This window comes from Colletotrichum navitas (genome assembly GCF_030913465.1).
Source record: "Colletotrichum navitas strain CBS 125086 chromosome Unknown LY79scaffold_20, whole genome shotgun sequence".
NCBI classification, from domain to species: Eukaryota; Fungi; Ascomycota; class Sordariomycetes; order Glomerellales; family Glomerellaceae; genus Colletotrichum; species Colletotrichum navitas.
This window is the reverse complement of record NW_026850566.1, coordinates 21,519-38,830: the sequence shown is the minus strand read 5'-3', so window position 1 is coordinate 38,830 and position 17,312 is coordinate 21,519. Positions and strand designations below refer to the sequence as shown.

At 57.6% G+C, this 17,312-nt stretch overlaps 5 protein-coding genes across 5 annotated transcripts; 3 read left to right on the top strand and 2 right to left on the bottom strand.

The window, feature by feature from the left end:
* Positions 1-387: 387 nt before the first annotated feature.
* Positions 388-1,307, top strand: LY79DRAFT_512597 (ras family protein; the record flags this gene model as incomplete). The annotated part of the gene is made up of 3 exons (XM_060554386.1): positions 388-417; positions 592-859; positions 997-1,307. The coding sequence occupies 3 exons, from the start codon at positions 388-390 to the stop codon at positions 1,305-1,307; spliced, it is 609 nt and encodes a 202-aa protein (XP_060415495.1).
* Positions 1,308-1,909: 602 nt separating this feature from the next.
* Positions 1,910-3,627, bottom strand: LY79DRAFT_589163 (uncharacterized protein; the record flags this gene model as incomplete). Its single annotated transcript, XM_060561006.1, has 2 exons — positions 1,910-1,951; positions 2,023-3,627. The coding sequence occupies 2 exons, from the start codon at positions 3,625-3,627 to the stop codon at positions 1,910-1,912; spliced, it is 1,647 nt and encodes a 548-aa protein (XP_060415494.1).
* Positions 3,628-4,522: 895 nt separating this feature from the next.
* On the top strand, positions 4,523-6,913 carry LY79DRAFT_512824 (ATPase; the record flags this gene model as incomplete). Its single annotated transcript, XM_060554421.1, has 2 exons — positions 4,523-4,973; positions 5,067-6,913. 2 exons carry the CDS (start codon positions 4,523-4,525, stop codon positions 6,911-6,913), a joined length of 2,298 nt encoding a protein of 765 aa, XP_060415493.1.
* A 1,727-nt stretch (positions 6,914-8,640) lies between these two features.
* LY79DRAFT_668613 (squalene epoxidase) lies at positions 8,641-10,146 on the top strand (the record flags this gene model as incomplete). Its single annotated transcript, XM_060563545.1, has 1 exon — positions 8,641-10,146. One exon carries the CDS (start codon positions 8,641-8,643, stop codon positions 10,144-10,146), a length of 1,506 nt encoding a protein of 501 aa, XP_060415492.1.
* Positions 10,147-13,332: 3,186 nt separating this feature from the next.
* LY79DRAFT_512813 (family 2 glycosyl transferase) lies at positions 13,333-14,681 on the bottom strand (the record flags this gene model as incomplete). The annotated part of the gene is made up of 3 exons (XM_060554419.1): positions 13,333-13,734; positions 13,790-14,509; positions 14,604-14,681. 3 exons carry the CDS (start codon positions 14,679-14,681, stop codon positions 13,333-13,335), a joined length of 1,200 nt encoding a protein of 399 aa, XP_060415491.1.
* Between the last annotated feature and the right edge of the window lie 2,631 nt (positions 14,682-17,312).

Genomic DNA, 17,312 nt, shown 5'->3' with positions numbered 1-17,312 from the left:
CGACGGGACACTACCTACCTACCTAGGTACGCTGCGCCGCCTTACGCTACGTACCTCACAGTAAAGTGGACTGTACAGTCCCTCGCCTTAGGTCACCTACTGCATCCAGAACCGACTACATACCTACTACCTACCTGCCTACCTATTCTACGAGCGTTAGACTGCCTAGGCCGATTTCCTGACCACGTCCCAAACCCGATTCCCTTCTTACCCCCCGATACCCCCGAATCCGACGACGAACATCGCGATAATCCACTCCGTCCCTCCCAGTATTCCCGATCACAACAAACTCGCCCGATACCCCCTTCACGCCGGCCCGAGAAGCAACGATTCCCTTCAAGATCGGCCCCTTCGGTTCTTAGTTCCTGACCACCCGCCGCCGCCAAAATGTCGAGCAACCGCAATTACGACTTCCTTGTATGTGCCAATTGCTGCTGCCCCTCCCTACCTCTTGTCCCGTCGCTTTGCTCGAGGGGGAGCCTATGCTCGAGTGTACCTTCTTGAGGGCCACCTGCCCCTTTTCTCGTCGAAAAAGCCTACCAGCGAAATGAACATGACATCGTGTTCACATGTGACTGACAAGCACTCCAGATCAAGCTGTTGCTGATCGGCGACTCGGGCGTAGGCAAGTCCTGCTGCCTGTTACGCTTCAGCGAAGACTCATTCACGCCTTCATTCATCACGACCATCGGCATCGATTTCAAGATCCGCACCATTGAGCTGGACGGCAAGCGTGTCAAGCTCCAGATCTGGGATACCGCTGGCCAGGAGCGCTTCCGCACCATCACCACCGCCTACTACCGCGGAGCCATGGGTATCCTCCTCGTCTACGACGTCACCGACGAGCGGTCTTTTAACAGTACGTCTCCCCTGGTGTGTCCGCGTTGGTATGGCCTTTTACTGCGAACTAGCCGAGGTTCCCCGCCGCCACCACAGACACACCCGTATGAGACAGAAGATAGGTGGCAAGAAGCTGACCACTCTCTCCCAACACAGACATTCGCACCTGGTTCGCCAACGTCGAGCAACACGCCACCGAGGGCGTCAACAAGATCCTTATCGGCAACAAGTGCGACTGGGAGGAGAAGCGCGTTGTGTCGACCGAGCGCGGCCAGCAGCTCGCCGACGAGCTTGGCATCCCCTTCCTCGAGGTCTCTGCCAAGAGCAACATCAACATCGACAAGGCCTTCTACTCCCTCGCCGCCGACATCAAGAAGCGCCTAATCGACAACCAGAAGAACGAGCAGCCCGCTGCCTCGGGCGTCAACGTCGGCGAGCAGAGTGGAGCCAACGGGAAGTGCTGTTAAACAAGGATACGGGCGAGGCCTTTGATTTTGCGCTGTCTTGAGAGAGAGAAAGAGAGAACAAGACTTGGTTGCGGCTTTTGTTGGTCGGTTCTGCGCTGCCGCCGGGGACACAGCGCTTTGGGGCAGAAGAGGTGCGAAGAAGGAAAGGCTTCCGGCATCATTGGGCTCATGGCCGACCTGGCCGCCATAGAGAGACAGACGAAGTCGGGGAGTGGAAGAAATGATCGGGGAAGCCCAGAAGCAGTCCCGGGCATTGCGGCGGGAGGATGGGCGGGGAAGAGGGGAAATCACTAGTACGTCGGTTTTACGGTAGGCCGGCCGGCCGCGGCTGGGAGAGAGAAGGTACATGGCGGCGCTAACCGACCTGCCTACCTACTCTACGGTTCTCCCCTTAAACAGAAAGAGAGCACTGTGTGGTCGTTGTCATGTGGTTTCTTGCCGATAACGCCTTTCCCCGACGAGAGCAAATATCTGGCCTGGAGTTTCGGGTTCTATTTCTGGGTTTTATAATACATCTTTTATCCTCCTCCCCTCTCCCCTTCATCTTCGTCCGAGGCCAATGGTGAGGCCTAGGCCTCTGATACAAGGCTGATAGGGTACCCCTACATGTTATTCTTACAGGTGATTTTGGTGAAGAAGCTGCTCTATGAGGCACATCCTTGGAGCCAATATAGTACAGTATGGGCCGGCGTGGCCGCTCAGTGAGTCACCATACGACGTAGGTGTTCAACACAACGGTCGAACCGTTGGTCAGCACAAACTCCCTCCGGTGCCACGCGCGGACGAAACGCCGCGCCTCGTGCACGTCCGGGAACGACAGCACGAAGCGAGCCGACATGGCGTTCTCGTCGGGCCCGCCGCCCTTCCGCTTTCCCTCAGAGTCGACCAGCGGCGGCGGCGCGTCATCGTCGCCGTCGCCGTCCCGCCAGCCGGGCTCGTCGTCGACCTCTTGGGCCTCGTCAGGCGCGACGGTGCGGTCGTCGACCTTGGGCGCGAAGTAAGGGCGCATGTGCTGTACTGGCCAGCCGAGGTTCCGCTCGCGCCCGTCGCGGCGGAGCCAGTGGGTCAGCATGCGCTGGTCGACGGTGCCGCCGTCGACGCAGAGGATGACGTGGGAGTTTGCGCGCGGGGGGGGCTCGGGCGTCATGCTCAGCAGGCCCTGGACGCTGAAAGTGCCGAGGCGGGCCTCGGTCGCGCGGTCAAGCTTGTAGAGGTGCAGGCTCAGGGGCGCCCTGGACGGCGGCGCGAGGGTGAAGATTGAGGGAGAAGGCGCCGAGCCGCCCTCCACGGCGCGGGAGGAGGAAGCCAGGGGAGCCGTGGCGGACAGGAGGGAGCGGCGGGCGGCGGCGTGGCGGCGCTGCGCCTCCTTCTGGTAGGACTCGGCGGCGGCGTACGAGTCGAAGAGGATGAAGTAGCGATTCATGGGCTCGAGGGTGCTGTAGTCGTACGCCTGCATCACCTTGCGGATGGAGGAGGACCAGCCGTCGAGGTGGTGGCCCTGGGGGCCGATGCGGTAGAAGTCGCTCTCCTGGAGGTTTGGGCTGGCGTTGGAGAGGACGAGCATGGCGGGGCGGGTGGTCGAGGACATCGCCGTGGTGGCTGCGTCGGCGGCGGTATCGGCGTCGCCCTTGGGGAGAGAGTCGAGCCAGGACTGGAGGTCGTCGTGGTTGACGTGCCGGTCCTCGGAGAGGTGTTGCTCGGCTTCTGCTCGCCCTGATGTCCCCCCCGACGCCACTGGTCCGAGATCGCGGTTCGAGAAGAGCTCGTTGAAGAGTGAGGGGCTCTCTCCTCCTGCCGCCTTCGGCCGGTCCTTCTTCGCGCGCGCCCGCGACTCGAGGAGGTCGACGATGGCTGCGGACGACGCGTGGTGCTCGGCTTGTCTGGGTTTCTGCTTGTACTTGAGCACCTTCTGCTGGTACTCTGTCGTGTCGGGTTTCCCGGTGTCCGTGGACGTCAGGTAGCGGACCTTGACTTTCCCGCCCCCCTCGTCCTTGCTCGATGGGTTCGGGGCTCCCCGTTGGTGCTGGCCATTACCCCCGCGCGTCGATAGTGCCCAGGGGTCCTCATCCGGGAATAGCTCCTCGAACAGGGAGGGGGGCTTCGGCCTCGGCTGCGTCCGCGAGGGCTTGTCGGTCCTCCGGCCCGCTGCCGCGGAGAAGGGCCGCACCTCGCCGGCGATTCGGGCCCTATTGCGCCATCGCTGCGTCGGTAAGCGCGGCGGGAGCAACAGCGGTAGCCGTTGGCGGGCGGCGGTCGTGGTCATCCGGGCAACTCCTCTTCGGGTCGAGCTGCTCAGCCCTCGGAGGTCAGCCCATTGCATGGGGCCCGGAGGGAAGCTGTGTCGCGGCGGACGGGCGGCGCGTCGTTCGTTATTGGCTCTGAATTGTCGTCGTGGGAGTTTGGTGAAGGAGCGGGAGAGTTATTCGTCAAATCAAGGTTCGTGAGGGACGAGGTCGGAGCTTGGCTTGACGGGCTTTCTTCGCTGGCGGCCCCGGCGATGGGACGTTGGACACTTGCAGGAGGTACCCCCGTACCCGAGCTGGGGTGGGGCCGGTGCTGGAAGGAAAATTGTTTAGGGGGGACTTTGAATTTTTCACTAAGGTACTGATCCAAGGCTGTCCGTCATAGGGTCGCACAGGTACACAATATTGTGGTAGAAACATAGTCACCAGCAGTCAATAGGATAGATATACCCAGATACCTCCATAGTATTTCTGTTTGAACCTCACATAATGTTGTGTATCAGGCATGATACCCTCACTGTGTTTCTATGCCTGCTAAGCCATAGAAGTCAAGTCCCTCTTAGGATAGAGGTACAATAAGCCTAACGTTAGCTGTCCGCCTGTTTGAATTTTTCACAGGTCACTTCTTTGGATGAGCGAGCGAGCACTTACACGAGCTGATGGGTTTTGGTTCATTCGCCCGGGAACAACAGCTTTAACCACAAAACGGGGGAAGTTGTGTAAGAATAAAAATAAAATTGCAGAAACTGTTCAGATCTAATTTATCAGACCGAGGCCTCTGGTGAGAAACTGTGAGCCAAGACCGGTGTGATCGCTGTGCACACCTACAGAAAACTCATCGTTCCCCGATCTCTTATAGCAGGGTTTTCTTCATGTCATACCCCGGTCTGGCCCTACACCATTGGCAAGAAACAGCAACACGCCAAAGAGACGAATATACCGACGAAGACAACGACAATAACGATAGAAAAGATGGCCAAGACCATCGACGGCAAGGTCCGTCCCCTCGCACCCTTCGACAAGACGCTCGAAAAGGCGACCCTAAAGGGCGCATCGCGTATCTACGTCAACCGGGACGCTCTCATCCAGCTCACGGGCAGTATCGACAACGGCCGCCGCTGCGTCGTGACAAGGACCGCCGCTCAAGATGCGACCAAGTCCGCGGCGGAGCTGCGCCGCGAGGCGGCGCTCTGGACCCTGTCTGACAAGAACATCAGCCCTAACATCATCCTCATGAGCGAGGCGTACCGCGAAGCCTGCGGATTCGATCTGGGCGATCATGTCACAATCACCATGTGTGAGAAGTTCGCCGTCCCCGACGCCGAGACGGTAAACATTCTGCCTATGACCACGTCGGAGAGGGAGAAGGCAGAGATCAGTGCGTGGGAGGGCGCGTGGATCGGAGTGATTCGGTTCTATCTCGGTCCGTCCTACCAAGCCTATACCGATTCACGATGCGCATTTGCGACGCTCGTGGCCCCCGGTTCGCGCTCTGAATAATACTGACATTGTACAGCACGCGCCGAGCAAGTGTTCCCCGGCATGAAGTTCGAGTGTGTGGCGTCGGGGGTGAAGCAAACCTTCAGAATCACAACCGTCGACGGCCAAACCGACAACGTCGCCCGCTATGTTGTGTCAACAGTAACGCGCATCGTTTCCAGCGAGGAGGAGGAGCCCGTCCAGGAGGTCGTCCGGGATGTGAAACGGCTCGTCGTCTCCAATATCCCGGGCCTACACGCCGAGGAGCAGAAGCTGAGGAGCTTCTTCCGCGGCTTCAACACCAACTTGGTCTACAAGGGTCAGCAGAAGTCGTGCGGCATCGTCATCCACGGCGGCCGCGGCACCGGCAAGTCGTATATTCTGAGCCGGATAGCGGCCACGGGCTGGGGCAGAGTCTTCCGGATCGAGGAGAACGACAAATCGTCCACCGTCGAGGAGGTCTTCAAGCAGGCGCGGACGACACAGCCCAGCATCATTCTCATCGACGGTCTGCAGGCGCTGATCGGGAAGGACAGGGCGAACTCCACGGCCATCATCCAAAGACTAGGACAGCAGCTCGACCAGCTGGCCGAGGACGCCCTGAAAAACGGCACCCTGCCCAAGGTGGTTGTCGTCGCCACTTGTCTGGACTACATGACCGACGTGCCCCCGGAGCTGCAGAAAAGGACGAGGTTAGAGCGGAACATAGCCCTTTCCATACCCAACGCCGAGGGTCGACTGGAGATCCTCAAGTCATTCGACATCCCTATCCAACCAGAGATCAAGGACGCCATGCTGGACAAGCTGGCACAGCAGACACACGCGTTCAATGCAAGCGATCTCGACAGGCTCATCGAGAACTCGATGATGATTTCAGCAGAGCGGCTGGACCCCAACGAAACGGGGTACGACGAGGAGGCGATGGGGACGCCGTATCTCTCGCGAGAGGACCTGGAGCAGGCACTGCGCTCCACGAGGCCGACGGCCATGCATGACGTAAACCTCAAGCCGCCCACGATTCATTGGCAAGACGTCGGCGGCCAGGAGAGCCTCAAGAGCGCCCTGCGCAACATGATCACGCTCACGACGACCAACGACCCCAGCGTGCAGAAGCTCATCCTGACGCCGCCCAAGGGTCTCCTCCTCTACGGCCCGCCGGGCTGCTCCAAGACGCTGTCCGCACAGGCCATGGCGACCGAGTCGGGCTTCAACTTCTTCGCCGTCAAGGGCGCCGAGCTGCTCAACATGTACGTGGGCGAGTCGGAGCGCGCGGTGCGCCAGCTGTTCGAGCGCGCGCGCGCGGCGAGCCCCAGCATCATCTTCTTCGACGAGATCGACTCCATCGGCGGCCAGCGCGCAAGCGGAGCGGGCGGCGGCGCCGCCGCCGCCGCAAAGAGCCAGGGGTCCGTCAACATGCTCACGACGCTCCTCACCGAGATGGACGGCTTCGAGGCGCTGTCCGGGGTGCTGATCCTCGCGGCGACCAACCGACCGGAGGCCATGGACCCGGCCCTCCTCCGCCCCGGCCGGTTCGACCGCATCGTGTACGTGGGGCCGCCGGACGCCGCCGGGCGGGAGGCCGTCTTCAACCTGTACCTGCGTAAGCTCCCGCTGGCGCCCGACATCGACGTCGCGGAGCTCTCGCGGCTGTCAGAGGGCTTCTCGGGCGCCGAGATCAAGCAGATCGTCAACGTCGCGACGGAGCCGGCGCTGAGCAAGGCGCTGAACAGGACGATGGCCGGCGAGGAGAGGGAGCAGGCGCGGGTTTGCATGGAGGACATCGTGCAGGCCATCCAGTTGGTGCCCAAGGGCATCACGCAGCAGATGCTCGACGGGTACGACAAGTGGTCGAAGCAGTTCATGAAGCACCAGAACCAGAAATAGAAACGTGTCCCATATTGACTTAAGACAATCATCATGGAACCGAGTAACAAGTGCTTTTAACAAAAGGCAGCGAGGCTAGCATGGCACCAGATACAGAAAGCCTCAACCTCCGGGTGTCTCTATACTCCTCGGTGCCGAGCTTCCCAAATGGCTTCTACGTTTACGACTCTCTCGTGACGACGAAGTCTCTGTTAACGTATATTTACATGTGACGCAGGGGAGCCCGCCTGAGCTAACAGTCCCGCAGGCAGACTCGATGCCTTCCTTGGTTGAAGATATATCATGGCATGGACCTGGCAGGAGGTCACGAGTGTTGGGACGTGTAGGTGCAAGAGCCTCAGGATTTGGGTTGTCCGGTATCTATAACATCGGGTCGAGCACGCTCTCAGCACGTCCAGAAACGGCAAGTGGCCTGATGTGGGTTGTGTCTGATTTGTCGGATAGATGCGGGATACACTCAAGGCGTGCAATGAGGCAGACAGAGTGTAAGTCCACGTACCTAGATATTCTAGAAAGAGACCTACCTATATGGTTGGTGGCCTGACGCGGAGAGTCGTCGTGATTGGCTACCGGGGTATTGGGGAAACGGCACCAGCAAGGCCCCTTTTTTTGCACAAGTCTCCCCAAACCCACCCTTCGGTATGGGTCGTGTCAGCCAACATCTAGTGACAGCTACCACGAAGGGGATGCTATAGGTGACGAGGTGCAAATCCGGCTGACCTGAGTGGCCGGGTGGTCAGACGTTCGAACGGCTTGCTTCAATGGGGGCACGTCAGCTCACTCTGTTGTTTCTTGATTTGGATCTAGCCTGGGACGGACAGCAGCTCCCAAGACGCAGGGGCAGATCTGGGGGGTCCAGTTTTACTACCTAGCATTGCAAGTACCGGTAGGTATCCATCCGTGCGTTGCCTGTCAAATAAAAACGGAAAGGAAGAGTCAGGGACTCAGTTGGAAGCGAGGCCAGAAAATCCATTACGCATGACCGTGGTTCGACACGTGAAATGGGCGGTGTGTGGGTACCGATTGGAGCGCGACGATTGGCCCGATTGCAACGACGGGAGCCGCTATGGGTCGACTTTGTTGTCGAGATCGCCTCCTGTAATTTTTCTAGATCCTCTGCGAGTCTAGATACGCCGCCAAAGCAAGATGTTTCTCGGGGGGGGGATTGTGTACATCAAGGAACGTGCTTGATCACACGTAATAGTAAGTACTGGCGGGTGGACTCGAGAATAGTGTAGGTACCTGTTAGGTAGGTAGTGTAGTGTAGTGCAAACTACCTACCTACCTACCTACCTACCCTCCTGTCTGCCAGTTCACGAAGAACCTACCCAACAGTTACCCCTGACCAAGTCGCCCATGGTGTTGTACAAGGGGCCTTGCAATAAAGTAAATTGTCCACTCATGGCGCTTTTTTGTTTTATTTTATCCTTCCATTGATCTGCTGCTGCAACACCACTATTCCTGCGTATCGTTCGAGACGGGACGAACGACAGGTCTAACCACCTAATTAACCGCCTTCCTCCTAGCCACTCATCTCTCTTAAAAGTCGATAACGGCGCCTGATCTCACTTCCTTCCCCTCTCCTTCGACGACAGCATTGTGCAGCGCCTAAGCATCGAGGCATTCCTCCCCACCACCTCGTTCGGCGACAGACCAAGACGGCCCCCTCGTCACTCGCTTCAACAGTAAAACAATCCCGTCAGACAACCCCTCCAAGTCGGATTGAAATGATAGAAAGCTCGACAGCAGCCGCCGACGCTCGCGCCGAGCGCCGCAGCAAGTACCACGAGGCCGATGTCGTCGTTGTAGGCGCCGGCGTCTTTGGCACCGCCATTGCCTACGCTTTGGCCCAGCAGGGAAGAAGCGTCATCTTGCTCGAAAGATGGATGAAGGAGCCCAATCGCATCGTCGGTGAACTTCTACAGCCCGGCGGCATCGTCGCCCTGCGCCAACTGGGCTTGGCCGACGCCCTCGAGGGCATCGACTCTGTGCCCTGCTACGGCTACAAAGTCAGCTACCACGGCCAGGGTGTCGACGTCCCCTACCCCTCCTTCGACGACAACGGCCGCATGATCCACCCCTCCGCCAACAACGAGACGACGTCCTCGAGCACGAAGCAGAAGGAGGGCCGGAGTTTCCACCACGGCCGCTTCATCATGAACCTCCGCAAGGCCTGCCAGAAGCAGAAGAACATCACTATCTTCGAGACCGAGGTGACGGCAACGATACGCGGTGATGACAAAGACACGGTCCTGGGCGTCAGGTCCAAGACGACGGACCCCGCGACGGGCCAGAAGAAGGACGACTTCTTCTTTGGCCAGCTGACCATCATCGCCGACGGTTACGCCTCCAAGTTCCGCAAGGAGTGCATCCCCCAGGCCCCCGTCGTCAAGTCCAAGTTCTACGCCCTTGAGCTCATCGACGCCCCCATGCCCTCGCCTGGCTTCGGCCACGTCGTCATCGGCAAGGCTTTCCCGGTCCTCATGTACCAGATTGGCACCCACGAGACCCGCGCCCTCATCGACGTCCCCACCAACATCCCCGAGGCCTCGCCCGCCGCCGGCGGCGTCCGCGGCTACATCAAGAACGTTGTCATGCCGACGTTGCCTCCCCAGATGCAGCCGTGCTTCGAGGCTGCACTGGCCAATGGCAAGATCCCGCCCTCTATGCCAAACTCGTACCTGCCCCCCTCCCACCAGACTGTAAACGGCATGCTCCTACTCGGTGACGCCCTCAACATGCGTCACCCCCTGACGGGTGGTGGCATGACTGTTGCCTTCAATGACTGCGTCATTCTCTCCGATCTGCTCCACCCCTCGCGCGTGACTGACCTCGCCGACCCCGTCGCCATCAAGAACGCGCTCCGCGAGTTCCACTGGCGCCGCAAGAGCCTGACTTCCATCATCAACGTGCTGGCCATGGCCCTGTACGCCCTGTTCGCGGCCAACGACCGCCAGCTGCGCGCCCTGCAGATGGGCTGTTTCGAGTACTTTCGGCGCGGTCACGCATCGGAGCCCATGGCTCTGATGGGCGGGATTATGCACCAGCCGTCCAAGCTCGCGTACCACTTCTTCAGCGTCGCCTTCCTCGCCATTTGGATCAACGCTCTCGACCTCATGAGCGGTAGCCTCTTTGGCTTCCTCAAGGCGCCTCTGGCGCTCATTGACGGCATCCTGATTCTCTGGAGGGCGAGTGTCGTGTTTCTGCCCGTCATGTGGCGTGAGCTGAACTAGAATAAAAGTATATGTGCTAGATTCTTGGAAAAGCGGGTTATTAGACATGAGCAAGAGGCGTTGGTGTGATGAGGAAATGAACCAACGAAGAGAAAATAAAGGGGCTTGGATCCCCCTTCCCGGGTCCTCTGTCAGGACGGCATCCGGGCTGTACATATACATACACTTAATCACACAGACGACAGACCATGAGCAGATCGTTGGATCACCAGGTGTAGATACCGGTGTATCAGACCATATCTTAATAATAATCGGTTTAAATATCTCTGGCGTGCGCATGCATAGCGAACCAGACTCGCCGTCACTTCCAGCAATGATGTAGCTCAATGCCAAAGTCTGCGGGTCTCTCGGGCTTTCTGGTCGTCCGGGATACAGCGCTGCCATTGTATTCCATGTCCGTACTTGGTCAGCCAGAGACGGGAACCTTGTGAACTCCCCCCCAGATGTGCCGAGATCTTTGTGCAATCAGTAGTTGCCGAAAGTCAGGTCATGTACCCATGACAGGATTAATCATCGCCTGCTCGTTTCATACCACGGCACATGGCCCAATCCCTGGGGTCTGTGGAACTCCCGGCTGCCCTATAATCGGGTCTCAGTCTGCGTAACGAACACGTTCCCTCTGTAGTGGTCCATTGGCCCGCATGGCGCGCGGCACTGCCTTTGGATGCCGCTCACTCCCACTCACCCGCGGGGTTCCAGTTGGCATCTCTTGCAAGGAGCGGTCGAAATGCTCTGTCAAGTTCTTGGGTAGGTCTCGTAGGACTGTCTTGATGGCCTCGTCGCCACACTGGTAACACAGACGTCCTGAATTTCAAAGACTACCCACGGAAGCCTGGCGAGGAGCGGGCCTCGACCTTGGTCCAGATAATGATGAGAACTACCATGCATCCCTTGTGCCCCCTCGCATGATCCCAGCCGTGTCTCTTCTAACGATCGCAGGGTCCTGGAAGCTTATACGGCCGCCAGAGATTCTTGCTCCAAGGATGTCCCTCATGTAGATGTCACCATCGCGAGTGGCTACAGCGACCTTTGTGGATAGCCCATAAACCTCTTTCGGCCGTTTCTACCGCAGGTGCTATAGGCCTTGTCTCTTGCTCCCGGTGGATATAAAGAGCTTTAGATTGACGGATGGAAACCCCATTAGTAACGTGAATGCTTCCATCAAGACCCTCCGATCGCTGTTTGGGAGCTAGTTTAGGGCGTCTATAATGATGAAAACATGGCATTGGGAGATGAAGCTCCTTTCCAGCAATGCATTGAGGGCCCCGGTATAGTAGAGTGACTTCACCGCATCGACGAGGCAGTCGGTCATCTCTTCCGATGGAGACTCGGGCAGGAGGTTCTGACGTATGAGGAACCTCAGGATAGTTTCAGCACCCATCGAAGCCGGGTCGTCGGAACGCACGAAGTACATCATTACACGTGAACGGTTGTTTCCCTGTCCGAAAAGGTGGTCGACCACGGCTGCGCTGTAGCGACATAAGAACTCGTTTGGTATTACCCCTGGACCAAGGTGTCGAACCATGACCTATCGAAGAACCGTCTTTCCTGAGCCAGCCCAAAGGTGAGAAGAGACAGCAAGGCTGGGCGGGCTCCTGACGGTTTGAAATCCAATCAAGAGCCTCGAATCATACTCTTACCGTTCAAGGATAGAACTTCAGGCGTCGGACTGATCTTCCATAGTGACTCGGAAGCCGAGAAGATCCATCCTGCGGTCCCCGTTGGATCTTCTCTGGCGGGCCTGTTGAAAGGCCGCGACGTGATCGTGATTTGCGAGGCCATCGACGAAACCCCCGTCTGTGTTTGACTGCAATTCCTAGTTAGGCTGTATCATCAAAGATGTGTCATGTGCATTCATCCATACTCTGCACTCGCTCATCGCGTTGTTTTCTCGACTTGGAAATGTCCACCAGGTCTTGACTTTGATTGGACTAAAGAAACTTGCCAAGATCCTCGAAAGCAGTTTGAAATAAGAGGCGTTGGCAAGGATCTAGACACTCGTTGCGCCCGCCACGCCCCAGAAGAATAATGTCGGATGTTCTTGGCGAACCGTTGAAGCCAAAGCTATAGGGCCCCAAACCAGCGCGGCAGTTTCTGGCTCGGAAGACATAAACCTCTCCACAACAATCTGATAACTTCTGGCAAGACTCTACCACGAACGAGTATAGGCGGTCGCAATACCCTGGCCTCTCCGGCCGGAGCCGGCTCGATCCAGCGCCGTGAGTGAGTTATTCAAGCTTGGTTCGCTCTTGTGGGCTGAGGAGGTCTCGAAAGGCCTTCTCGGCGTCGGCCAAGGGCCGTCCAACTGAAGCCGTGCGTCTTTGACCAGAAAACAGCAGGAGAACGGCTGACGTCAAGCGAGAGCCCTGTCAGACAAAACTGAAGCAGCCCGCCTTTTGAAGGCATGGCAGTCCCTTGGTTCAAGCTCCTTAATACATACATTGCGACCGTCATGACCTGGAATCAACTCTTTCCTTCTCCCCGGCGGTTGATATGTGACGCTAGAGAACAGCCTCGCGATGGTTTATGTGTTCTCGCTGGAACAAACCATAGATTCATCCAGAACTGTGCACAGCGTGATAATTGCCGAAACGGGCCGTTTACAATATCTCCCCGCAGGGAGCAGTAGCGAGATCGGCTGTGACCAGTGAATCCCTGGAGTTGTATCTCTTTTTATTATCCTGACGGACTATTTTGTCCTAACTAGTTATTTCCCACATGTGCGCCTCATGCGTGTGATGCTAGTCAAGGACGATGCTATCGGCTTGGAGACACATAGTCGATATCACTGGCACCTTGCTACTTGCCCCGGCTGCTCCATGTACTTTAAGCACATGGCGCCCGCTTGGCCGAAGGTGCCCTTTACCAGTCTTGTCCTACTAGCTTCATCGAGCCTGCAACGGTATAGGCCATTCTCGCCAACGCCGGGTGTTGGGTATAAATACCTTTGCAATGGTAACTCAATCACCAGTGTATTCTTCAATCGAGAGGTATGGATCGTGCAAGATGGGCAACCCGTCTCTGCCCTGTCTGCCGTTTTTTAATGAGCCAAGCAAGCGTCTGCTAGTGAAACCTTTACCGGTCTTTTTGTCCTCTTTTATCTAAAAGTATGTGATCAGGAGTGCTCTCGCCCATCGAAACAAGATGAACAGAGTAAAAAAGTTACAACAATCCCGCACTCAAAACCTACGTCAGTCTACGACGATAGACACCCATCATCCAGCTACCCCTGAGCACCGCTAGACCAATGGCCATCTTGATGCTGTCCGAGATGACGCTGAGCTTACTTCCGGGGACCTCGTGCCAATCAACGGGAACCTCAGCGACACGGATTCCGGGGCTGGTGCCAATAACACTACCGTCGTCTCCAAGCACAGGTGCGGGAGGGGCCGACTCGGCGAGTAGAAGCATCTCGATGTCGAAGATCCAGCCCTCGGCGTGCATGTAAGGAATGATGTGCGGAAGGGCGGCGCGGGTGAAGAGTTTGAAGCCACACTGCGTGTCGCGCAGGCGAGACGTGGCAGGGGGAGTGAGGATCATGAGAACGAGGTGGAAGGAACGCATGAGGAAATTGCGGAGGGCAGATCGCTAGGTGTACTGTCAGCACTTTGACCATGGGAGGGGGTCAAGTATGAGGGCATACCTTGACGACGGCCTCGCTGCCGACGAGGTGAGCACGACTGCCAATAGCAACGCCGCGATGAGAACCGTCGACGACATCTTCGCAGCCCTGGATCAGGCGGCTCACATCACTAAACTTGGTCGCACCGTCGGCGTCGGCAAAGAGCACATACTCGCCGCGGGCGTGACGGAAGCCGTGTGTTACAGCTCCGCCCTTGCCGCGGTTGCGCTCGAGCTTGATGACACGGATAACATCATGGAGACCTTGCTTCTGCGCAAATTCGAGGCAGACGTTGACAGTGTTGTCTCGGGATCCGTCGTCCACGATCAGGATCTCATAGCCGCTCAGGGCCTCGGAGGGCGGGTTCTTGGTACGTCGGTGCGGCGTGGTAGGGCTGAAGAGGGGCTTGGTCGGGGATGAGGGCCGGCCGAAGTTCTCATCAAGGTAGGCGACAGCCTCCTCGAGGGTGGGCAGGATTCGGCTTTCTTCGTTGTAAGCGGGGAGTACGACGGTGAGTCGCACCTCGGCGGGGTCAATGGTTGCGCCAGAGTCGGGGACATCGCGAGGATCTGTCAAGTGGGCGCGAGCCTCGGAGACGCTGCGCTCGGCGAACCAACGGTCAAACCAGCAGGGCGCAGAGACCTGAATCGGCTTTCCCGAGGCAGAAGATGTGAGGTAGAGTTTCTCGGAGGGAAGGACAGCGCGGGGTTTCGGGGCGAGGAGGTGGAGAGTTACAAAAACCTATCGACGGGAACGATTGTCAGCTTCAATTGAACCGCCTTGTGGGAAAACATTAGAGGAAAGGGTACCGCCCATGAGAGGCTGATTAACATACCGTAAGAAGGCCGATGGCGGAAAGAGTGAGCAGTGCGACGCCAAGAGTCGGCCATGATGCCTCTGTGATTTGGTCCATTACTTTGGCACAACAGTGACCGTAGGCGCTTGAGCTGCCCTTGGTTGAGGGAAAGGAGTGAAAGTTGCGGAAATGGCAACAAAGAACAATTGACGTGTCCACTGCGCGAATCCGGAAAAGAAAAAAGAAAAGAGAAGAAAGCGCTGCGACTGCCGCAGCTGCAGCTCAAGCCAGAGACAATGAGGTGAAGGCAAGCGCAGCTGGATTCGCAGCACCACTGCGCTGCATTTCAGGGTGTTCTGGGATACGTAATGCGGAACAGCTCTCTCTTGGGGAGGCCCCTTTTGTGGCTTGACGAGGCTGGCGAATCGAACCAATGAGGAGAGCCTGAAGGAAGGTACAGTTGGAGGGGTAGACCCCTAAACCCCGGGAATGCTCCAGCTAGTTTCGGTCTGTGGGGGAGGGACGGGGTGCCTACAGGATACACTGCAGCCTTGCATTAGTGCACAATTTAGGCGTCCCGTCACCCAGGATTCATTCAGATGGGTGCAGAAGCCAAAAATACGACTTGCCATGAATCGCATTCTCGATGGTTGGAAGGAACATTCGTTTCCCCTCCCGCTCGGGACCTGCCAACTCGGTACCAACCGGCCGAACTCCTTCTCCAACGCAACCCTAAAAGAGAGGTAGGTGAAGGAATGGCAACACTCTAGGTTGCTACATGGCCACATGTCTATCAACTCAAACATTGTACGGGTTTACAGAAGCTAGATGTGTTACTAGGTATTTTGTACACATCAGAACCAGCAAAGCCATACTCAACCAGGGGAAGAAATCCGCCCCCCTCTGGAGGAGAGAAACCGGAAGGCCCAGAGAGGAGAGTGAAACGACAATCTGCCGGGCCTCAACAATCGCACCGGATCAACCCGTTCAAACTCTTTCACAGTGTCCCGTCCGAGACATGGCCGGTCCAAGGATGGTCCCGTGCCGTTGGGACCGGACCCAACCCACATACCAGGAGTTTCCTCGCATTCCCCGAGCTGCGGTGCTTCCCGTTAGTGTGGAGTAGCAACCGACCACTGCCTGTTTCAGTGTTCATGTATAATTGTCAATATATACATTGATCTGCGGCGGGCACAGCTTTCCTTCTGCAAGCGCCCATCCGCCATCCCGTTCAAAAAGCCACGCGAGTCCCATGGAGCACTGTTCCGTCTACCAGATTCGCTCAAACCGGCACCAACCCGTACCCTCACATCGAAACCCTTGCATCTCGGCTGTGAATCCATCTACTATTGTTCAATCACATGGCAAATCTGGCACCACTGGGGAGCGGTCGAGACCTTTTTCATATGAAGAGTTGGAAGTTGAGAAACTTTTGCCGGCTGGGCAGCGCACGATCACCAGGAAGCTTCCGGCCACGCCATAGCCACCGCCGTCCGCGGCGCCTGGCTGATTAGGCAATCCAGGTTCAACGAAAACGAGCGGAAGCTTAGCTGAGGAGAGAGGGGAACAGACATCCTCGCTTAGCTCTCTCATTTTCGCACTTCGAAGTTCCCTGTCGGGTTCCTTGCTCGCCAAAGCAGCCCGAGGAGCCAAGACTGGCCGCATCAGCTGGACCTGTGCAAACCAACGTCCGAGGGCAAGGATCGAGCCCAGCTCTCCGGAACCAACGGACAAAACTGCGATCGCCTGCTGTCTCTTTAGGCTGATGGGGCGGAGAGAAGAGAAGGACGAAGCCGCTGAGGGCAGGATGAAAGCGCCCGAGTCGTACCGCATATGCCATGCGCTGCACAATCCTTTGCCATCACTTCAATAATTCCTGGCCCTGCATGCATATTCAGCCGAAGTCTGGCAAGCGCATCTGTACAAAATGACACCCCTCCAGTAGCCACTTCCTCATTGAGGAGGAGGGGGTTCTACGATGCTCCTGCATCGGGAAGCTGGAGGCCACCGAGTCAAGGGCCTCTGCTCCCTCGGCCTGCTTCGCCAGCTTACGCGACGTCTCTCCGGCGGTGAGTGCAGTTCCCAATCGGTCCGCGGCGCATATGCAGGAAGTCGATAAAACGTGTGTTGGCGCGTGCCAGACCCCCCAACCTCCCAGAGAGAACAGTCCGCAGCTGGGTGAGAACCCCCACCCGATTGCTTGCCTCTGGGGCTCGCACCCCAGCATGAGGCGCTCGCAAAGATGTCCGCGTACGGAGTTTATAGGATATCTGGCCGAGCCTCCACTCTAACATTTGAAGGCGGTTCCAGACCGTCGTCGTCCCTGACAATCTCCACGCCATTGACAGCTCGTGTTTCCTGACATCAGCTATCGACTCACTCTTCGTAAATGGACTGACGAGATAGCGTGCCGCACCAAAGCGGCGGGGGACGACCAGTGGCAGACGTTTGACTGACGGCCAACACCGAGTCCGACGGGTCAATGGCGCACCGAAGATCGCAATTTGACTTCTCGAAGGCGCAGGCCAGAGGTCCGAACCGCTGCGCTAGGAAACGACACCAGCCAGCCAGCAGGCTTCCCACGCACCCCACCTGTCGACTGATGTAAGGAAACAAGCGAGATAATGCACGCGCACGACGGGCCCGGAAATACCGCCGCGAACGAAACCGAGGCTGCGCCCACGTGGCGCCCGGACGAGAGGTATCGTGTTCCCAGGTACGGTGAGGCTAACCGCGGACTGATCGGGC